Source organism: Antechinus flavipes, chromosome 3 (assembly GCF_016432865.1).
Source record: "Antechinus flavipes isolate AdamAnt ecotype Samford, QLD, Australia chromosome 3, AdamAnt_v2, whole genome shotgun sequence".
In the NCBI taxonomy this organism is placed as follows: domain Eukaryota; kingdom Metazoa; phylum Chordata; class Mammalia; order Dasyuromorphia; family Dasyuridae; genus Antechinus; species Antechinus flavipes.
Genome location: NC_067400.1, coordinates 244,725,650 through 244,750,255, shown reverse-complemented (window position 1 = coordinate 244,750,255; position 24,606 = coordinate 244,725,650). Strand labels below are relative to the sequence as shown.

The 24,606-nt window shown below is 32.4% G+C and overlaps 1 protein-coding gene across 1 annotated transcript in view; it reads left to right on the top strand.

Moving 5' to 3' along the window:
* Window positions 1-24,606, top strand: part of PKNOX1 (PBX/knotted 1 homeobox 1) — a 189,188-nt gene that overhangs the window by 135,735 nt on the left and 28,847 nt on the right. Inside the window, exons 9-11 of the mRNA XM_051984807.1 lie at window positions 10,068-10,196; window positions 14,149-14,225; window positions 19,844-20,016. Coding sequence (XP_051840767.1) covers window positions 10,068-10,196; window positions 14,149-14,225; window positions 19,844-20,016 — 379 coding nt within the window. The remainder of the gene's footprint in view (window positions 1-10,067; window positions 10,197-14,148; window positions 14,226-19,843; window positions 20,017-24,606) is intronic.

The following is a 24,606-nucleotide window of genomic DNA, read 5'->3' as shown; positions in this document are numbered from 1 at the left end:
TAGAGTGGGCATTTTTGTTTTACTTTTCTAATTTATTAGGAAACTTTTAATTAAATAAATTTTATAATATTCAGAAAGGTTACTTTGTAAGCATAAGTATTATACTTAACATAAGTGTTACACTTTTTTAAAAGCTTTTTTATTTATCTGTTGAAATAATACCATGGTTTTGAATGTTTTTCTTTTTAATATGATTGCTTTTCTTATGTCAAACTATCCTTGCATTCCTAGTATAAGTTCAATTCTATGATTATTATTTTTGTATGAATTACTATGATTTCTTTGAAAGGATTCTATTGAAAATCTTTGAATCAATATTCATTCATGATATCAATCTATAGGTATGAGCTTTTATCCTTTGCTCATTTAGGTATTAGGATTATAATTGTCTCATAAAAGAAGTTTGATAGAATACTTTTTTTCTTCCTCAGTTTTTGGGGATAATTTGTAAATACTAAAACTCATTATCCTTTAAAAGTTTGATAGAATTCTGTGAATCCATCAGGACCAATAGTTTCTTTTTCTTCTTCTTTATCTTCTATATAGCTAGTTTTGTTTCCTTTTTTTGAGACTGTATTATTTAAAATCTCTATTTGTTATTTTTTTATTTGAAGCATTTTATATATTTTTAAATTTGTTTTATTTTTCCTGATTACATGCAAAAATAGTTTTTAGCATTCATTTAAAAAATTTTTGAGTTCCAAATTCTCTCCATTTTTCCCTTCTCTCCACTCCTTATTGAGAAGTCAAGTAATTTGATATAGGTCATGTTGTGAAAGAAACATAGACCAAAAAAACCCAATGAAGAAGAAAAATAAAATAAATAAAAAGTGTACTTCAATGTACATTCAGATTCCATCACTTCTTTCTCTGGAGAGAGACATCATTCTTCTATAGTTAAGTCATTTACAGTTGCCTTTAAGATCTTGTTCTGTAATGACCGCGTATTTAAAATCAGCCGGAGTCAGGAATTCAGGTTAAGGGAAAAATCTTCAATATTTATTGAAGTGAAGAGGTGAATAAAGATTGCGATAGCAAATATAGGCAAGAAAGATTGCGATAGCAAATATAGGCAGTTGCGACAGGAAGCCAGCTAAGAGAGAGAGACGCGAGCCGAGCCAACCGTGGCAATGGCAATCCCAAAAGTCTCTCCTCCCCTTCCTTTTCCACTCCCCTGCCTCCACCCACCAAAATCGTCATTTCCTATACAACACATCAGGACTTGCACAAAGAGTGGGTGGGGGCCATTCTTTCTCCAAGCTTATATATTAATAGAGTATGGTCCAATTACTATTTAGCCTCATGTGCTTGGGACCTCAGTGCATCAACTCAAGCCTCAGCCCATTACATTGTTCCATTCCTCATTTCTTTTAATGTTATGCCTTACTCTTAGAGGGATCAAAATCTGCAGGATAGAGAAGATAGAAGTATTTCCCCATTGTAGGTATTGTTCTCTCTGTGTCTCTGATTGTGCAGTTTGTCATTGCCCCATCCTCCTCCATGATGTCTTTCCCATTTGCCATGAAATCTTCTTCCTGCATTTATGCTCTCCAATTCTTCTTTTGTCAGTTGCTTTCAGCAGCTCTGATTCTCTTCCTTTCTGAGTTTGGATTTTGTCCATGGAAATATAACATTCTTTTAGAAGCAGTGATCTTTCTATATGCTAAATCACTACAAATTATACATGTTAAGTTGTCTATTTTTCATTATAATGTATCTTTCACCTCTCATGGGAGTGTTCTTCAATGAAACTCCCTTCCATAACTGAATTGAAATTTCCCCTTTTATGCCTATTTCAGTCTCTCCCGTTGCTTCCTTTTTTCCATATTGTCTAATTGTCCTTATCATTTGTTTTCTATTATTTTGTTGATGAGATTTGCTTCCATAGATTCAAGTTTTCCTCTTCTATTGATTATCTATCTCTGCTTTAGAGGTCATAAATTCTACTGTCATAATTATTTCTTTCTTGAGCATTTGGGAACCTCCTGTTCTGATTTCACATCCTTTTTTTTTTTTAATTTTTTAATAACTTTTTATTGATAGAATGCATGCCAGGGTAATTTTTTACAGCATTATCCCTTGCATTCACTTCTGTTCCGATTTTTCTCCTCCCTCCCTCCACCCCTTCTCCCAGATGGCAAGAGTCCTTTACATGTTGAATGGGTTGCAGTATATCTTAGATACAATATATGTGTGCAGAACCGAACAGTTCTCTTGTTGCACAGGGAGAATTGAATTCAGAAGATATAAATAACCTGGGAAGAAAAACAAAAATGCAAGCAGTTTATATTCATTTCCCAGCGTTCTTTCTCTGAGTCACACCCTTTTTCTTATGCCCAGCTTCATCTACTTCATCTAATGTTGATTTATTTTATTTTACCTTGTCATGTTTATTAAGCAATGGACTCATTTAAATAATCTGGAATCCATATTCTTTTTTGTTTTTAATTTCTTTTCTATTGGTTTATTTGCTCATACAAGCTCAATATTTTTACTTAATTTTCTTCTGATAGATTCAATCTTCTTTTTTTTTTCCATTTTTGCTCACTTTTTTGATTCCCCCTTTCATATCAAATCCACCGAAGCTAAATTCTCTGTGCTTCCTCCCACTCTGGCCTTTTGCCCTTATTGGTCTTTGGGGGGAACAGAACAAATCTTATTTTGGTTGCTAGTCCCTTTTCCTTTAAGTCTTTTGGACCACTTCTCCTTCCCTACAACCTCCCATCCCCAACACACACACACACAATCTCTCTCTCTCTTTCCCCTCTCCCCCCCCCTCCCTCTCTCCTCTCCCTTTCTCTCACTCTTCCCTCTCCCCTCCCCCCCTTAGTTTTCTGGCTGAGCATTGCTGTAAGGGCAGCAGTAATAGTATTGTCCCAAGGCAGAGCATCCTGTGGCTCTCCTTTACCTTCACCTCCACTTTCTCTTCACAGGGTTGGGAGTGGACAGCAGAGCTGAATCCTATTCCCTGCAGAATGCTGGGGGGAGCACAGGGACAGAGGAATGTACAAGTGATTATATAGAGAATAAAGGAATTGATGAGTGAATCCCATAGCACACGCCTGTTGAGTCATGTAGCTGGGCTTTGTCAGAACTGATAGGAGAAGAGGTGTTGGATGACCACATTAAGGATTAGGAATTAACCTCCCCTATTGTTAATTCATTAGGTTGTTGTTTCCTTAGGTTCTTAATGTCCTAACCTTTGGAGACTGTTGCAGTTGTTTTGTCTCTTAACCATAATTCTTTTGGAGAGCCCTGATGAGTTATAATTAATTTAGCAATGATCTTGATATTGGATTCTACCAGCCCAAGGACAGAAACTGCAATTCCTTATCTTCCCAGGAATGAAAGGGAAAACTTAAAAAGTTAATTAGGAGAAAGGAAATATATCCTGAAGTGGGAGTATTGACTGACAGGCTAGATCCATAGAGAAGTTTAGCAGACTAAATTAGTCAGAGTTAGGAGAAAGACACCATTACAGGGAAGGTTCTTAGAGGAGGGAGAGAGTAAGTGGGCTTATAAGCAGATCCTCTATAGAGAAATACAGCCTTGGAGTTTCCTAAATGGGAACTCAGAGGGAGAATCAAAAGGAAAAGAAGTTCCAGGGGCCTCAAAGGTAGGGGGATCAAGGAATCAGATGGAATACATCTAGTAGACCAGGTTCCAGACCCATCTAAAGATATACTAATCAGTATGTCAAAGGTTGTTTAAAGATGCACAGAGTTTTGAAGGATAGATAAAAGATTTCCATCCTCACAATCACTGTACAAACAGAGTAGTAGTGTAGGAATTGATTTTAAATGATAATAGCTGGTTGGGCTTCTTCCTGACAGGGGAAGTCACATCAACATTATGAATTATATGACATTTCAGTCATATAAAATCAAATCTTAAAATAAAATATAAATTAAATAAAATTTAAGTTCAGGGGATAGAAAATAGAAACTTGATGACACTTATTCTACAATCCTGTAATTTCATAAACAGAAGTCTTTAGGCTATTTGCTATGATAGAACTTAAGCCCTAGACGGCCTGTCTTGGGGGAAAGATGTTAATAAAATTTTTCATATTGACTTAATATAAAGGATTAATGTTAAGCTGTATTGGATATTCACAGATTATTCTAGAGAAGCTGTTAATACTAACCATGTAGTTTATGAAAATGTACTTGGAAAAGTGGCAGTATTTGATTTTTAAAGATTACTTAGTTTATTGAACAAATAATATTTTAATTTAATGTTTATATGGTAGGTTGGCTGCTCTAATCTCTCCACAAATTTTCTAAAAATTTATACTTTTTGCTAATATTGTTTTTAAAAGGTTAAGGATTAAATCACAAGACCATGGGACAGGTAATATTTGAATCTACAACATAAGCGGATAAATACAGACTACAGCTAGTATTTGTATGCTAAATTTGCTGCAGTTCTAGGCATATTGAGTAAAGGACAGCTTTCTGGCCTCTTAGTTTTGACAGAGTTTAAAAAATTTCATAAGTTTGATGGCTTCGTGTATCCAATTTATTTTATTTCATTAATTATTACTATTTGCACAAGTGATTCATCTTTTTCATAGTTAAATTCCTATTTTTATCACTCAGATACAGTACTGCATAGATCTAGGTACAAAATTGTAATATGGGATAAGAAAGCAAAATTTTTTTTAAATATGTAAAATATCATATATCCCCTTTGCATTACAGGAAAAGTAATTACTACATTTATTATTAAGCTAATTTGTCTCTTCCACGTAGTTTGTTTTACCAGTTACTTGTAAGACTATAGCAGACTTTTTGTCGTAATGAACTCTTTAAAAATTTTACTGTGAATCAGTTGGAAAATGGCTGAATAAATTGTGGTTTATGAATATTATGTAATATTATTATTCAGTAAGAAATGACCAACAGGATGATTTCAAAAAGGCCTGGAGAAACTTATATGAATTGATGCTGAATGAAATAAACAGGACCAAGAGATCATTATATACTTCAACAACAAATACTATATGATGATCAATTCTGATGGACCTGACCATCTTCAGCAATGAGATGAACCAAATCAATTCCAATGGAGTAGTAATGAATTGAACCAGCTTTATCCAGCAAAAGAACTCTGGAAGATGACTAAAAACCATTACATAGAATTTCCAATCCCTCTATTTTTGTCCACTTGCAGTTTTTATTTCCTTCACAGACTAATTGTATATTATTTCAGAGTCCGATTCTTTTTGTACAGCAAAATAACTGTTTGGACATACATACTTATTTTGTATTTATACTTTAACATATTTACCATGTATTGGTTCAACCTGCCATCTAGGGGAGGGGGTGGGGAGAAGGAGGGGAAAAATTGGAACAAAAGGTTTGGCAATTGTCAATGCTGTAAAATTACCCATACGTATAACTTGTAAATAAAAAAAAAAATTATACTGTGACTAGTCAATAGAAATTATGAAAATCCTTTCTTTTAAAACAGATTTCAGTAATATTTTCAAGCAGACCACAAATGAGGTTTGTGGTTCCAGTATAATAAGAAATATAGCCTCTTTTGTCATATTAGTAAATAAAATAAACTGGAAATTTTTTATTTTTTATTTATTTTTTTGCTGAGGCAATTGGGATTAAGTGACTTGCCCAGGGTCACACAGCTATATTAAAATACATTACATTTACATTAAAATTAATGTGCTCATTTCTTTTTTTTCCTATTCCTATTCACCCAGTGAAACAAACATGTCAGTTTTCAGTTATTATTTTTGTTGATGAATCTCCAGCATGTCAATATAAGACAGGTAACAAAGTTCATAATATCTCAGACAGTACTTCCTTTTTTAACTTTTTAGTTTTTACCTTCAGAATATTCATTGCCACACTTGCCCCACTTCTTTCTATTTTCCTTTTTAAAGAGCTTCTGTAACATATAACTTAATTGGACCCCAATTATAATTAACATAGCTGTGCCTCAAGGTCTTCCAGCATATTCTTCTTCTCATCATCTGTTTCTCCTTTTAGTTTGACATCTAAAAGTGAGGAAAGTAGTTTCTTGGTCTAGAAGATGAAACTGAAGCTGTTGAAGCATACACATGTGCCTTTAGTTAATGCACTTTAATCTTTCCCTTTATTAAACTCATAGGAGTTTTTATTTGTTTGTTTGTTTTTCTGAGCTTTGAATTGCACTGTAATCTCTATTAAAGTGATTGGGCAACCTTCCCATCTTTAGTCAATTTGCAATTAGATACAAATTTTCTAAGGAAGATATGACATCGATATTTATAACAGCAGTCACTTTGAATTCCTTAGTATAGATTGATCTAACTCTTGATTTTGGGCTACACAATAATTGCTCAAAAGCTGATTTAATTACTAGTTCACTTTTGTGTCTTGATGAGATAGAGGGATCCATCCCATTAAGTCTAGAGATAGGAGGTTCTAGTGGTAGAACTGGTTTTTAATAGTCTTTGGAGGTATGTTATCTCTGAGCATCTCAATAAATTATAGGCATTGTTAAGAGTAATTGGGTTTTTTGGTGATACCTGGAGAATAGCTAACTTTGAAGGCTTTTGCTTCATAGACTTTTTCATCCATTTTTTAAGGTCTAGAAGAAAAATAGTTTTCTATAATCCTACTACGCCAACCTGTTTTTTCATTTGCAATAATATCTCTGTTTGAATTCTAATTTACCCTCATTCTGTGGAATATACTCCAAAAGAACTTTAATTCATGTACTTTTCTGCTTTCTTCCTAGTAACTTTTGTTGCAGGTGTTGCAGGGATATGACTGTTCTGTGGCTGGCAAGCCCTTAAGTATCTATGTATTAAACAAGATTTGGTTACATTTCCGGGTTTATCCTGTTTAACAGAAAGGTTCATACTTGGTTTCTTTCTCTCTCTTCCTTTCTCTCTCTCTCTCTCTTTAAAAGTTTCTGTCTCTTAATCTTCTTTTTAAAATTATCTGGAAACATTTCTCTTTTTCCATTTAGTTCAGCCAACCATTCATCTTCTTGTTTTTTTTTTTTCCTTTTAAAAATATTTCTTGAACTTGAAAAATTATCTATCATCATTTTTTACATTCATAGTCATTCTCCACAATATAGTCAGTCATATTGGGAGTTGTTGATCTGAGAAATCTCACTCAGGTGGCTTCTCCTCCTTAGATAACAAGTGCTCTTTTGATAAGAGACTCTAACTTCCCCTTTCCAGTATCAGAGAGAATCTGGAGCTCAGGCAGGGAAGAGAGGTATATCTGGGTCCTCTTGACTCCCTCCTGTCCAATCAATTCAACTTGTAAAGAAGAAAGAGCTTTGGAAGTTCCTCCAACTCAACAATCTAGCCTAGTTAACTGCTAAAGGCCTTCTGTTTATTCTACATCTTTTGCTATTGTCCTCTTTTCTTATTTTCCTTAGCATGTGGATGATATAATGCTGCCTTTGGTTGCTTAAAGCTTGCTCGTTTGGCATTCACCTGCCCTTTCTCCATGCATTCCATGCTACAAAATTACTCCTATATTGATTCTTTCTGCCACATCCAGTTCTTTTTTCCCTCTCTGTCTTTAATCTTTTTTTACAAATTAGTCCTCAAATCACAAACACATTTTGAAAAGTGTCTCAAATTTTCTTTTTGAATTCAAATATTTTAAATAAAAAGCAGTCCTGCTTATATAAGCAGTTGGTTTTTTAACATTCCTTACATAGGAACATCCAGTTACTGTTTATAAAACATCTTTAATATGTTGCTACGTATGTGATTTCATCTGTCATAGGTATTCCCAGTAATATAGATCTCAGTCCTCTCATATTCTCATTTTGGTAAATTTTTTTCCTTGTCTCCTAATGGCTGTTCCCTAATGAATTGATTCAGAGTTCCAGGGACTGTCTTTTAAGTCTGGTATAGATATCACCACAGCATCTGAATTGTATACTAGCTTATCCCTAATTTGTTGCATAACCATCTCAACTTTTCTGTTCATGAATCTTTCTGATGTCCCTACTTCATTTCTCTTGTGCAGTTCTTTTTTGATCATATATTGTAGCCCAGTCATGTCCACCATTTGGCTGTACCAATCATTTAGAAACTATGGCATTCTATAAATATTGATGCTAAAAATAAATGGGACTTTGTTTCAAGAAAGGAAAGCAAACATAGTTAAAAACAAAATCTAGGCCCTTTTCTTTCTATTCAGTTCTGGGCTCAGATTATTTTTCACTTCTAGTTCAAGATATATGTACTGAAAATCTATGGATTTTCCATTGAACTGCATGTAATAATCTCTATGAGAGGCTTTCTTCATCTACTTATTTTGTCCAGTTTTTAATAGTTAGGCAGGATTTTTGTGATAATATTCTAAATGTGACTATTTTAGGAGCTCTGCAATGTTAGGGGCCTGTGAGTTGATATATATTGTCATAAAGGGATGTTTGGAAGACTTTTCCATCTGGAGGGAATCTCTTTCTTCCATTTGGAGTTTGTATTTGCATAACTTCTGTGACAAAAGCAAACATCTTTGACAACACTATCTTTTGACTACATGCCTTGATTTATATTAGTAATCAGAAGGTTGTTGAGCAAATTTTTCTTTGTCACAATTGTCAAGGGTCTTGTATGATTCGGACATATACCCTTTCCCAAACAAAGCAACATTATGCCCTTTTTCTGATCTGGCTTAGTTGTGTTTCTTAGCGTAATTTTCATTAGTTGGTTTTTCTCTCTAATGTCTCTTGCCATACTAGAAGGTAGATACAGCTCATGATCTTCCACCCTCTTTACCTGTAGAATTTTGCAAATGAGTATTCAGTATAAATCTATCTTGGCTGTCATATCTTTTGTCTCTGGAAAAATGCAAGTATTTGCTGGCTAAAGCAAGTTTCTGTCTCTTTTGTTCTTACTATAAGGTCTTTATATTGGTTTTACTTCCTTAGGAAATGAGCATAGACTATTACTTACATTTATTATTTTAATGATTTTGTATTTTCAGCATCATTGCTTGTTTATATAAATCAAGTTCAAATTTGCTGCTTTTATGCATTATATTTTCTTTTCATGGTCTCATTTGAGAATTTTTTTTAAATTTTCATTTTGACCTATCTGTGTTTGGATTACAAATGAATAATTTATGCAGAAATTACTCTTAAATCATTGAATAGGCATTACCTCTTTTTAAAAAGAGACATTTTTTTTTTATTTTTTGTTATATGGGGGAGGGAGGAATGAGGTAAAGTGTAGGGGAAGGTAAAAGAAGGGAGAAAGAGGAAGTTAATAGAATAACATGAAGATATAAGTTTGTTTGCCGCTGCCTTTGAAAATGTCCTGTACAAAATCCACGTGTAAAAGATATTCCCTATATAGATGAAGACCTTCAAATATTCATCTTGATTGTGGTATGCCTAAGGCAAAGTAGTTCTGCCTAACTATCCACAATAGAATAACCAAGTAGATGAGGAATACTGTTTATAGATTGTAAGAATAGAAATATAGCAGTGTTGTTGTTATCTAGTCTGATTTATAGCTGAATAGACAGCTTGTTTTACTGATCTATGAATTGTGTTACACAGACATCGAATATCATTGATGAGCTGAGCCCAGAACTGAACATGAAGAAGAGAACAGATTTAATTGCTTTTAAAATATTTTTCAACACCCAAACCATTTTATTTTTGAAACAAAGACTCATCAAATTTGAATGATCCACCTCTTTTTGAATGTGCCTAAAATATGAGTAAATAGGCTATGAATATACATAATTAAAACATATTTTATTATGTTATGACTAGAATACATGAGTCCTTGTTTACTGAACATGAAAACTATTTCATGTGCTCCAAGGACTATTTATCTTATAACTACATTGTGCCTGTATTTTAGGTAAGGAGTTTCTTATATTATTAACATCCTTATCCCTATCCATGTAGACTGTTTAAAAAAAAAAACCCTGTATTATTGCAAATACAATGTTTAAATGATAATCACCCTTTCAGTCATAAGCATTCTATGTAATTTTTAAATTAAAGTTTTAATGTATGTTATGTATGTAATTTTTGTTGCCTTATAACATTTTCTTCCACTTATCTAAAAGCTTCAGTTACAGTTAAACCAAGATCTCAGCATCTTACATCAAGAGGATGGCTCATCTAAGAACAAAAGGGGAGTTCTACCAAAACATGCTACAAATGTTATGAGATCTTGGCTCTTTCAGCATATAGGGGTAAGATTTTTGTGATTTTGTGATCAAATTTTAGAAGACTTTTTGGAATAGTTTTTTTGTGTGGCTTGATATGTATCATGAAAGAAAAAAAAATTTTTTTTCACAGACTACTAGACTTAATTCTAGAAATTAGTGCTTTTAGAACATTAGTAAATTTTGGAAAGGAATTATAAAACATGAAAATAACATCCTTAAGAAACTAATCAAGGAAATTAGACAAATTGATTTTTTAAAAAGGGCATGGGAAATTTTAAATGCATATTGGTTTGTAAAAATTACAATAATATTCTAGATTTATTACATAGGTACCAAAAAAAAAAAAAAGGAATAAACATAATTGGAAGGTGGTAGGCTTAATTAGTGTAGACTGAATGGACAAGATTACATAGTTTTGAACTATGATAATTAAGTCATAAAAAAGTAAATTTGAACACATTGTTTATCATCCACGTTATTTCAATCATTGAATATTTAATGAGCTCTTGCTATTTTGAACAATTTGCTCTGGGATACAAAAGAATATAAATCACATTCCACAAGGAACTTCCCAAATCTTCCGTTTTCTCCCAAAGATTTCAAGACTATGATAATTTTCTGTATATTAAGAGAGTTTAGTTTCTGAGAGACCCACTATGCTGACAGCCTTCAACTCTTCCATTTTGTTCATCCCAGAAGCAAATTCTCTGGTCTAGTAAGATTCGTTCAAGGCAAGATGGTAGGATGAGGTAGTAGAAGACCTGAGTCCAAGGTAACTCAGTTTGCTACAGACTAATATCCAAGTGAATTAAAAAAAATGAGACTAAGATCTTGATCTAGGAGCAGAGGAGCAAAGATTCATAAGGCCTTGAATAGGAAAAAAATTTTCCTTGGATCCTTTCAAAAATTTTTGGATCTATGATCCGGGTAAATGGGTTTTCCCTAGCAAGGAACATCTATGTGTTAAGTACTGTACAGATGGCTCACTTGACAGAAGTATGTGACTATCATGGAACATTCACAAACTGGGATATAATGATCATTAGAGTTGAAATTCTCTAATTGACTTAAGTCCAGGGTAGTCCCTGCAGTAGTAATTGTGGCTTCTTCATTAAATGGCAAAACTCTTTATTTCCTAGGTCTTGAGTTTCAGTTGCAGAGCTAATAGAATTAGAGAAGCAAAGTTCCAAGGACAGAACTGCAGTACTTTTCAGAAAAACACTGTATTTTTTATTGCTTCTCTCCTCCTCCTTGGAGTTAACATTCTATGTAGGATATTAAAAGCTTTCTGGACTAAAATTTATCTCATAATTTCTTGAAATTCTACTAGTCAAAAATTTATTTAGTTTAATTGTACATTTATTCATTTTGACACCGTAGCTCAAAACAATGTGATAGTGATTGTGATGGCAGAGGCAGAAGGACTTTTGGGGGAAATAAAAATAAAATCTTTTGTGCTGGAGTGATAGAGGTCTGCATGGTACCAGTAGTACACAATTATAGGAGAAAGCTTTTACTATTCATCAAACAGAATGAGAGGATAGTATAAAGTAGGGTAATCAGAAGAAGGAACAGAATGTTTTTAGTTTAGAAAAGGAAGGGACACATGAAAACTTCAAAAGGAAAAATAATTGCTGCTTAAAAATTCTGTCTAGGGTTGGCTCTGCCTTTCTAAAAATCAGTGGGAAGAACTGATTTCATAGAGATTGGGGGCCATCTTAACTCTTCCCTTCAGAGGGAGAGGTGAGTAGACCCCATGGTTTTCTCCACCCTTAGAGAATCTGAAGTGGCAATCAAATTCTCAGTCATTCATTCATTAAACATTATAGATTTACAGCATAGGAACGTGGAGGAAAATACCAAGAGAAATAACTAAAGAAATCACTAAACAACTTAGAATCTAAAAGAGGATCTGACTCTTTAAACCTAGAAATTCCACTGATACTTGTCCTCCTCTTCCTTCTCCTGCTCCTCATCTTTATCCCCTCATCCTCCATTCCCCAGACCTAATGACTTTTGAGATGTTCTCTTTCTTCTCTGGCCCCTATCTCCCTCACTGTTTCTGTGTCTTTCATCTACCTAAGTTAACTGACTCTGATGAACTGGACAGAAGCCTGAGGTTTATATTTTATAATGATGTTCCATGCATTGAGCAAACTAATTTATTCATGTTGATACTTTAGTATGATTAATTTAGATATGGTAGTGATCATGGTAGCAGAGGCAGAAAGACTTTTGGGGAAATAAGACCAAGAGATTTTAGAGTAGGAGTGTTTTCAGTTCTCAGAAAACAGAATATATATATATATATATATATATATAGATTAGAGTACTTTTGATTATGTATGGCCTTGTTTTTAAAGAGAGCATTAACAGTAAGTAAATTGGCCATTTAAAAAAGTACATTAATAATTGTACATCAGTAGAATCTATTTATGAGTGTCTTAAGAATAAAATCAAATTTAAGATAAAGTTGTTTCCCCATTCCCTGCCAACTACATAGTTGTCTAGGATAGAGTTGGTCTTGAAATGAGGAAGATATGGGTCAGTGGGTTCAGGTCTACTTCTGAAAGTATATAGAAAGTATGATTTAACCTTTCCTTCTAGTTCCCTGTTTCTTTACCCCCCTATTCCCAGCCCCTACCCCACTTTTGCGCCCTCCCACCAGGTAATTCTCTAAGATTCTGTGTTGTAAAACTGTAAAACAGTAAGCTGTAAAACAGTTGTAGATTTATTTGCATTGATAGAAGGACTTTCCTTGTGGGTAGTTACCTACAAAAAATATTTTTGCACATAAACATATGCATACATGTAATAGCAAATAGTGTTGTATAAATTACATATATATGGGGTATATATATAATGAAATATATACACATATAATATACAATGAAATTTGTTTTTTGTTTCAGATACAAAATTGTCAGTTCTCTATTCTTTTTGCTAATACAAGTTTTATATTAAAAAAAAAAAAAAAAACCTTCCCTTCCTTCCTACTTAAATCTCTATAGCCTCAAGTACTGATCCTGTTCGATTTGTTCTAGAGGAAATCCTATCAAAGGTTCAAATATGAAATCTGATCAATTACTCATGTTATTTTTTTCTAAGTGCTCCTGATTTTCTGCCCTACTTCAGCATTCAAGTTTATCTAATATGTTAAAATTAATGCCCTCTCCTATCCTATGTTTCATTCTTTTCCCCTTTCCTTAGCTACAAAAAAAAAAAAATGCTTTTAAAAAGTTGGAGGAATTAACTTTTTTGTGTAAGTCAGATAGAGAAAATTAATTCTTTACATTTTGCATCATAGAAAGCTGATTTTTGTTATTCTTAGTAGTCCTTTAATTTAAGATACCAAATTTTATAAATGCTGTTCTAGATTCAAAATAAACTAATGAAAATAATGGTTTTTGTATTAATATCACTTAACTGACAGCTAAATAATTCATGTCCAAAGCAGGTAGGATTTTATATATTTAGTATATAATAAAATGGTTTTTCATCCAGAAGCTAATAAGTAATAACATCTAATTGTATGCAGAAATGTTTTTTGTTTGGCAACATTTGAAGTATATTCCTGGTTTAGTTTTTTTTACTATCAACAAACAGAAATATTTATCATAATTTTCAAACTTCTTATCCTGATCAATTTATTCTGATTTTATTCATTTCTTTTATGTTACCAAACTTCTAGACAAAAAAATAGACAATGCAATTTTTATCACATGTTTTGCTAATTATTGATTAAACTAACAACAGCTCTTAGACAGCTATAAGAAGTATTCTGTTTCTTTGATGGTGTGTCTAATAAAAATGGTGACATTTCGTGGGTAAAGCTAAAATTAGTTTTTGCCTAAAGCTTAATTGTTATTTGCTAGAACTTTATTAATAATAATTTGTATTTTATTTTTCACTTTAGTAATTCTTACATAGTTCCTGTTGTTACATTGATACTTATTAGTAACTTAAATTTTTTTAGCATCCCTATCCAACAGAAGATGAGAAAAAGCAGATTGCAGCTCAGACCAACTTGACACTACTCCAAGTTAACAATTGGTAAGATAAAATGTCACTTTATAAGTATTCCTTTGACTTAAGAGGGTTACTAGATGACTCCTTGGATAGAGTGCCAGATTTGGAGTTCAGGAAGAACTGATCTGGCCTCAGAGACTAGTTTTGTGACCCTTCACTTAACCTTATTTGTCTCAGTTTTCTTATCTGTAAAATGAGCTGGAAAAGAAATGTGAAACTTCTCAGTATCTCTGCCCAAAAAAACCCAAATGGCTCATAAAGTGTTAGATAATGACTAAAACAACTCAACAACAATAAAAATGGTACAATAGATACAGCACCAGTCCTGAAGTCAGGAGGACTTGACACTTAAATACACTTACTAACTAGGTGACCGTGGGCAAGTCACTTAACTCTAACTGCCTTACCTTTTTTATTTATTTATTTATTTGTTTTTGCTGAGGCATCTGGGGCTAAATGACTTGCCCAGCTAGGAAGTGTGAGGTTACTGAGGCCGGATTTGAACTCAGGTCATGAGTCCTGAGTCACTGTGCCACCTAGCTGTTCCCCACCCCCAATTTTTTAAGATAAATTTTTAAAAAGTTATTTTAAAAAAATGAATTCAGAAGAGTAAATAGTATAAAAGATTAGAAATCTGAATTCCTTTAATTTGGCATAGAGGGAAGATGAGGAAATAGAACAAATTTATTAACAGATGACAACTACATGTGTTTCCCATTCAATTTTTGGTATTTAATTTAACCCTTTGGCCTTTTCAACCAGGGTGCCATTTTTCATCTTAGCATTTACAACCTTCCATAATCTAACTCATTTCTTACCCAGTCTCATTTGTCATCACTTCTCTCCATATTTTGTCTTCTAACTCTGGACTAGCTGGCCCAAATATAGTCCCTTCAGTAAAATGTTAACTCTTTGAGAGTCATATCTTTTGTTTCTTATTGTGTCTCTCCAAGCACAATAACTTGAACAAACAATAGATACTTAATAAGTAAGTTTTTGTTTAATTGAAATGAGTCAATTTCATATTTTCAAATGTACATTTATAGCTTAGTTTATTATACCTTCCAAATTTAAAATCTGGGGACTGTGTTGATATTAATAAATAATTGTGTTAATTAATAAATAATACTTTAAAAATAGTTGTAGATCACTTTCCTCTCAGACCTTATTACTCCCCACCCCAGGCATTTCTTTTAAGCCATGCATTTTTTATATTAATTTTAATAGTATATTGTTTTCCAATTACAAATAAAAACCATTTTCAGCATTCATTTTTCTAAGATTTTGAGTTTCAATTTTTTTTCTCCCTCCCTCTCTTAACTCTCTTCTTCTCAAGACAACTGATATAGGTTATCACAAGAAAACAAAAGTAACAAAAACAATAACAACAACAAAGGTTAAAATAGTGTCTTTCTATCCACATTCAGTCTCCATATTTCTTTTTCTGGATGTGGAGAGTATTTTCCACCCAAAGTCTGTTGGAATAGTCTTGGATCACCATATTGCTGAGAAGAGCTAAGTATGTCATATTTGATCATCACATAGTCTTGCTGTTACTGTGTACAATATTTTCCTGGTTCTGCTCGCTTCACTCAGCATTAGTTCATATAAATCTTTCCCTGGCTTTTCTGAAATCAGCCTGTTCACCATTTCTTATGGAAAAATAGTATTCTATTATATTTCTATAACATAGCTTATTTAGACATCTCCCAATTGATAGATATCCTTTGAATGTCCAATTCCTTGCCACCATATAAAAAACTTCCAAAAAATTTTGCACATGTGGATCCTTTCCCTCTTTTATGATCTCTTTGGGATACAGACCAGTAGTGGTACTGCTAGATCAAAAAGTATACACAGTTTTGTAGCCTTTGAGTCATAGTTCAAATTATCAAGCCATACATTCTTGATTTTTCACACATATATGAAAAGCCTGTTTCCCTTTAATAGTGACCTTGATGCCAAACAGGACTCTTAATGTTGGCAACCTTGTGAAGAGAGTTAATTTGAAATTTCAGAAGGAAATATTCTTACACAACTTTAGAAATTCAAAAATTAGGAAAAGAAGGGATGATTGAGGAGAATTGAGTTAACTAGTGTTGTGACTAATGTTTGTATATAATAGAAATTCACAATTTAAAGATATGGCAATTTTTCCAAATGTGTGGTTTTAGCCTATAGCAAAATGTAGGCAAAAAGATATATTCTGCACTAGATCTTTTAAAAAAAATTATAAATGAAATATGTTCCAGGTTTGACTTCTTTACCATTACTAAATGACAGGTCCTACAACCTCAGAGTTTTAAAAATTCACAAATTATAATAAAAATGTCTGTTTCTTCCCTAACTTACTAAAATTATACTCATCCAATTTCAAAGTACACATCTAGTTTTATATTTTTCACTTTAATTATGCATCCCTTTTTAAAAATCATATTTGTCCAGATAATATTATATAATAAGAATATTAATTGTGCTTATTAAACACAAATGATTTGTATCCACAGATAGATTATCAGTTTGTGATAGTTCTTTCATAATAAAATTAAAATTCATTTTTAAAAAAGATGACAAATTTTGCCATAAATAATTGTCAGTATCTTCATTCTTTAAACTTAAATTTATAAGTAATTGGAATAAGTTTTAGAAAGTTTATTCTCCGTATAATTTGCAATTCCTTATAAGGGCATTTTCTCCAAAGGAATAATTTTTTAATAGAGTATTGCATTAAATATTTCCATTATTATGAACTGTGATTTGATTAATTTAGAAATAAGGAATAATTGAATGGTTTCTTATTACAATATATTATCAACATTTTATTTATAATAGGTTGCGTATGCTTTTTGAGGTTATATTCTTATTATAAAACTTTACATATGTATTCAGTATAATATTATTATTTTAATAGAGATTGATTTTATAAATTTACAGTTTTTGTAAAACAGATAAAATTTTAAATCTATTTTTAGGTTTTCTTTTTTTTCATCTGATGACTGTTAATGTTTTCTGAATTGTTTTATTGTTGTTTTGCATCAGAATTGCTTGCTCAAGGTTTAAAAATAAATTATGAATTAAATCTCAAAGAATATTTACTTCTTTCATTCTTTTTGGTTTCCCTTCCTTTTCTTTTCAGAAAATCCCCCAATTGCAATGGAAACCAATTCAGGAAATGGCTTTATTAATATTAAACAAGTGATAGATGTTGAAAAATAATAGTAGAACTTTTCACTTGAGTAATTGTTAATGTAATATAGAACTTCCATGGTATCTTTATTTCTGGGAACAAGTTTTTTACTGTATTTATGTTAAAAATACAAAACTTTTTTCTTTAAAAAAATCTGTGGTATTACTTTAATCGATGAAAATAAAACAGTATATAAAGCAGTTTATTATTTTCCTGTTAAGAACATCAATAATTAACTTATGATTTTGAATCATTCTTTGAAATTATTAAGTACCTTCCCCAGAAGTATCTTTTGGAAGATCAATAAGTCATAATATTGAAAGGAATCTTAGGAGTCTATCTTGATGTATGATTTTTCTCAAAATATCCTTGATTCATAAAGCCTCTCATATTATTTTGGATTAGCTATGATTTTCAGAAATCTCAACTTCAAAGGTCTTAATTTTTTATTTAAAAATTTTTTATTGATGACTTTAAAATATGGATATATAATATGCCAATTTAAAATATATTATTTTTTTACTTAAAATTTTTATAACTTTTTAATATTATAGTTACCTAATATGTCCAGATCACAAAAGTTAAGTAAAATTTAATTTAAATAACTGATAGTGTTTGTGACATTCTAAACTCTTAATCTCTCACCTCTCTGCTGAGAAAAGGGAAATGTTTTCTTCTCCATGGGACCAAAATTAATCATTCTATTTAATCCAACTTGTTTTAGAGTTGTTTTTATTTATATTATTATAAGTCATTGTTCTCTTTGTTCTGTCTTTTTCACTTAGCATCAGTCCATGGGGTTATGGAAGAAGAGATTTAGTTGCAAGACACTTCTTACAGATCTCATATTTCTCTAAAATTTTCATTTCTCATAACATAGTAGTATTCAGTTATATCAACATTTAACATAATTGCTCAACCAACCATTCCCTTGTTGATGAAGTTTGGGATTTTTTTTTTTGCAACCATAAAAAAGTTCTGCTACAAATATTTGGATATATACAAGATCTTTCTGTTTTGACATTTTTGAGATCTACAGACCTAGTAGTGGAGTATTGAGTGTGAAAAATTGAGTGAGTTTTTAATTACAAATTGTTTTCTAAGATGATCGCATCATTTCATAACCACTAAGGATATAATTCCTCCAACATGGATTACTTTCCTTTCTTCTTATTTTTGCCATTTTTATAGATAGTGGAAATTCAGTTGTTTATGTTTTCATTTCTCTTATTAACAATTTAGAGAGTTTTTTTAACATGGTTACTGGTTGGTTGTATTTCTTTTGAAAATCATTCATGACCTTTGGTCATTTCTTAATCCCCCAGAGGAATAACTGTTTATTTTACTTATATCAATTCCCTGTATGTTTTGGATTTCAGAATTTTATAGGAGATACTTTCGAAGAAGAATAGATTTTCTCTCAATCTTCTCTTATGACTGTATTGGTTTTGTTCTTACAAAAACTCAAAATTTTATAAAATTGTGTGATTTTGATAAACATATTCCCTTTATTAATTCAGATTGTAATTTTATAACCTAGAGATGATTTTCTACCAATTTAGGTAAATAGGTCCTTAAATAGCAGAAATACAGTTCATCTTCAGACTTGAACTAGCCATTCTAGGTTGTTGGACTTACTTGTCAGGATCTGTCAATGCTTGTATTTTCTTTCAAGCTAGATCAGTTTCATTCCACAGTGTGGCACTGGAGTAGGACTTTAGTAGAGAATTCTTTGGAAGTGTATTCTTATATTGAACTGCAGAGTGCATACCTGCAATTTTTAACCCATCATTCCTGGGTTTGGCCTTTGGGGAGACCAAAAATAACTCTAATCACTCTTGCACATGACACTTTGTCTTATTTTTGAAGCTTTCAAATGTCTGCCCCTCTTCTCTTTACCAGCCTTTAATTTCCCAATTTCCTTCAGCTGTTTCTTATTATGACATGGTTTCATGTTCTCTCACCAGCTACCAATAAGCTGAAAAGACAGTGTGAAAATTTCAGTTGAAGGCTTAGACTTAGATTATCACACCCAAAGCTGCAATTATTTCTAGTTTAAAAATGTCTAAGTATTTGGAGAGAAAAAAAGGAGAGTAATGATGCCTTCATGGTATTCTCATTTAAAAAAAATTTTTTTTGAGATTCTTTAGTTTCTTTAACTATTAACCTTAGAAATAACACATACATAGAATAAAAATCATATAGTAAGTGAGAAAGTAGGGAAATATCCGGACTTATAAAAAAGTATAATATTTTGGAAACTTGTAACCATATGTTTGTAAGGTTTCAGGATATGTTTTTCATGAACTGTTTTTCATATTTTATTATTCATATATTTATTGCTGTTAACAGTAATAAATAAGAAATTTGACTATGATAATCTTATGTATTGATCTTGGCAGGGAACTTATTTTTTAGGAATCATTCTTATTTGAGATTTTTATTTGATGATCAGGTTTATCAATGCCAGAAGACGAATTCTCCAGCCAATGTTGGATTCCAGCTGTTCAGAAACTCCAAAAACAAAGAAAAAAACAGCTCAGAATAGACCAGTTCAGAGATTCTGGCCTGACTCTATTGCATCAGGGGTTGCTCAACAACCACCTAATGAACTCACTATGTCAGAAGGTAAGAGAAATAAAAAGTCTTATTTTTTTTTTAATTAATGATATTAAAAGTATTATAATGAAAATGTATAAATAAAGATGATTCACAAACCCCAGATAATGGCACTTTTTAAGAAAATGTCTTAAGGAAATTAGGCTAATCAGAGTGAATATTCCCAGTCTTTAATTTGTCAAGTTTAAAAATTCTAAACTTAGAAATTATCAACATAAATAATCAACTACAGAAATGAATAAAAACATTAACTGCATATGTTTGTTTTTAAGTAAACATTTACTCTGTGATGAGAATAATTCAAAGATCCTATATGCTTCTTCGTCCTCTTCTGATTTTTTTTTTTACTTTGTATTTCTTCAAATTTTAATGTTGCCTTCCTTTTTATGGAGTTATAGTCATTGTAGATTATGTATTATTTTATTAGGGTGATTCAGTATAACACTTCATAAAAGTCTAAATCTATTTCTTTGGATTTGTCCTTTCCTTTGTTACTATGATACTCTATTATATAACCATAGATAATTTAGTAATTGGCCCATCCTTGGAAGTAGTAATTTCCAATTTTGCCATTATAAATAATGTTGCAGTAACTATTTTGTAAACATTTTTTCTTTGAGAAAGAGCAAAAGGTGACTTGGGTTGGGGAACTAGATCTCTTCCAATGAGAAATATTCCTCTACCAATACAGATTAGCATTCAACCTTCAACTTAGACTTAGAGTTGTCTGGGGCCCAAAGAGGTAAAATTACTTATCTAGGATCACACAACCTGTGATATGTTGGAGGCAGGATTTGAACTGAGGTCTCCAAGTTCTGAGCCTAGCTCACTATCTCCTATACCATACTTGCCTCTAAATAGGAATTTTATTTTCCTTTCAATAACAACACAAAATCATATAATTTGAGAATTGAAAGGGCTCTCAGCAACCATCTAGTTCTATATTAGAAAAGGAATCTTTCCTATAATTCTTACAAAAGATCTTGCAATCTCGGTTTCATCCTGTGCTCCTCACTCTCTCTCTTATTTCCCATCATTTACCAAGTCCTGTTTTTTGTAAGTTCATAACTTGTTTCATATAAGCCCCCTTCTCTTCTATGACCATGGCACCCACCATGTTGTTGCAGGCCCTCATCACCTCATACCTAGTTTATTGCAGTGGCCTACTGGTTGGTCTCCCTGCCTCGTGTCTCCTCAATATAATCCATCCTACACTCAACCATCAAAGTGATCTTCCTAAGTATAGATTTGACCATGTCACCTCCAGTTCAATCAATTTCAGTGGCTCTCTTTTATCTCCTGGATTAAATATAAAATCTTCTATTTGATTTTTAAAAGTTCTTCATAACTGGCCCCTTCCAGTCTTTCCAGTCTTCTTAACATCTTACCACATTCCTCTGACCTTCCTGCTTTCCCTCCCCACTCCTGAGTGTTGTGACCCAGGGGCACTGGCCTTGCTGGTGTTCCGTCTCCCGACTCCATGTCTTTCACCAGCAGTCCCCCATGCCAGGACTCTTCCTTTTCCTATGTACCTCTTGGCTTTCATGGCTTCTTTCAAGTCTCAACTAAAGTCTCACCTTCTGAAAGAAGTCTTGCTTAGTTCTTCTTAACCTTGTGCCTGAGATTATTTCCAATTTATACAGCATATATCTTGTTTGAACATAGTTGTTTTTATGCTATTGCTGATCTCCCTACCCTCCCCCCCCCAAAAAAAAAAAAAAAAGACTGTTATCTCCTTGGGGACAAAGACTATTCAGCCTTGCTTAGCGGAGTCTCTGGCACTTGGCAGATGCGTAAAATGTTTCTTAACTTGACCATAATCTTGCCTGTGAGGCAGTACTTTGAAAGAGCTCTATGGGTTAGGAAATTTTTCCTAACTGCAAGCATAAATCTTATTACCAGCATTCAGCATGGTGCCCGACATAAAGTTGGTGCTTAAAAATACTTGTTGTTACATTTTTTCAGAACCATGCCGTACTCACATTCATCCCTTATAAAACACATGTCAGACTATGTCTGGATTTCCTCTTTTTCTCTATCACAAATTCTGAGGGAATTTTCTACCATTTCAGTAACCAGTTCCTTTCTATTAGTGAGAAAGTAAAAATCAGATTAGATTCAGAATAGAATTTCCTCTTATTCTACCTTTAAAAAAAAAAATAAAATCATTAAAGTAACTCAAGAAGTTACAACTTGCTTTGAGAGAGACAGGTAAAAAGAAAAGACAAGTAAATGTTCCCTATCCTCACTGAAATATAAAGAAAATATTCCTCACATAATACATTCTTCACATATAGCACTTAATGTTACTTCTCTTTTCAGTAAGGTATGAAGCATATTCTTGTCATGGGTTTTATATTGTCAAGTCTTAGTGAGGTCAAATTTGTCTTTCTGTGGTAGAATCTCTAGTTCCTCTTGCTTACTACCTAACCTTTGGAAATTTATGCATAGGCATTTTGATGACAAGGGCTGCTTTCTTGGATTTCATCTCCTGTAAACTTCTGAATGTGTCAGCTTCTCTTCATTATAGCTACTATCTGTGGAATCTAGCTCTGAGGAATACACAGAAGTATATTCTCCCTTTCTCTTGCTTTTTAGAAAATATGTTCTTATAAAATATTTTATCTTCCCAGTTAAATGTAAAACAATTTTTTAACAATTGTTTTTAAAATATTGACTTCTTAGATTCTCTCCTTTTTTTTCCTACCACTTCCATTGAGAAGGTATATATGAAGTTATATAAAATATTTCCTTAAAAGTAATGTTGTAAAAGAAGACACCGATTCCCCCCATTTCCCTCCCCAAAAAAGCCCTCAAGAAAAATAATGTTTAAAAATATGCTTCAATTTGTATTCAGATACAATCAGTTCTTTGTCTGGGTATGGATGGCATGGTCTTGGATCATTGTATTGCTGAGAGTAGCCAAGTAATTAGCATCACAACATTGCTATTACTTTTTACACTGTACATTTCACTTTGCATGAACTCATGGAGAACTTTCCAGGTTTTTCTGAGAGCATTCCACTCATCATTGTTATTTCAGTATAATCACATATCACAATTTATTTAGCCATTTTCCAATTAAGGGGTATTCTCTTAATTTCTAATTCTTTTCCCTGAGAAAAGAGCTGCTATAACCATTTTTATACACATGGTATTTTTATGTATGTACATTTTATTTTTAATAAACCTCTATTGAGATGCATGCCAAGTAGTGATATTGTTAGGTGAAAGGTTAAGCATGATTTCAAAGTCTTTTGTGCATAGTTCCAAATTGCCACAGATATCTCATTTTTCCCATATTCTTTCCAACATTTGTCATTTTCCTTTTTTGGCTCACTAGCCAGTCTAATAATTTGAAGTAGTACCTCAGAAATGCTTTAATTTGCATTTCTCCAGTCAATAGTGAGTTGAGGTGTTTTTCCATATGTCTATAAATAGATTGATTAGTTCATCTGAAAACTGTTCATATCTTTTTCTCATTAATCAATTAGGGAATGGCTCTTATTTTTATAAATTTGACTGAGTTCCTTATACATTTGAGAAATAAGGCCTTTAACAGAGAAATTTGCTTCAAAATTCTTTTCACAATTACTACTGCTAACTATTCCCCTCCCCAACCCATTTATTTTACTCTCTCTCCTTTTACTTTGTTCTTCCTCAAGTATTTTGCTTCTGACCATTCCTTCCCCAACTATGTTCTCCCTTCTATCATCCTCCACACTCTTCCTACCCTCTTCCCTCCCCTACTTTGCCATAGGGTAAGATAGATTTCTATTCCCCTATTGAGTGTGTATCTTATTTCTTTTTTGAGTCAATTCTCCTTCTTTCCTACCTCTTTTAACCTCCATTGTAAAAGTTTTTTCTTGCCTCTTTTATGACAAATAATTTACGCCATTCCACTTGTTCCTTTCTCCCAATACATTCCTTTCTTCACTGCTTAATTTTATTTTTAAAAAATATTATCCCTTCATATTTAACTCAATACCTGTGACCTTTTATATATACTCCTAACTGCCTTAACAACAAAAAAGTTTTTATGAGTTAAAAGTATCATCCCCTGGTGTAGGAATGTAAACAGAGTGAGACTGAGTCTCTTATGATTTCCCTTTCCCGATTACTGTCTTATGCTTCTTCTGAAATCTGTATTTGAAGATCAGATTTTCTGTTCAGTTTTGGTCTTTTCATTATGAATGTTTAAAATACCTTTTCCCCTGAAAGATTATACTTAATTTTTTCTAGGTAGGTGATTCTTAGTTATAATTCTAACTCCTTTGGTCTCCAGAATATCATATTCTAGCCCTTCTGGTCCTTTAATACTGAAGCTGCTAAATCATGTGTCATACTGATTATGATTCCACTATACTTGCATTGTTTCTTTCTAGATACTTGCAATATTTTCTCCTTGATCTAGGAGTTTCTGAATTTGGCTATAATATTCTTGGCAATTTTCATCTTGGGATCTTTTTCAGGAGGTAATGAGTGGATTCTTTCAATTTCTATTTTACCTTCTGGTTCCAGAATATTAGGATAGTTTTCCTTGATAAGTTCTTATAAGATGATTTCTAGGCTCTTTGTTTGATCATGGCTTTGGTAAAC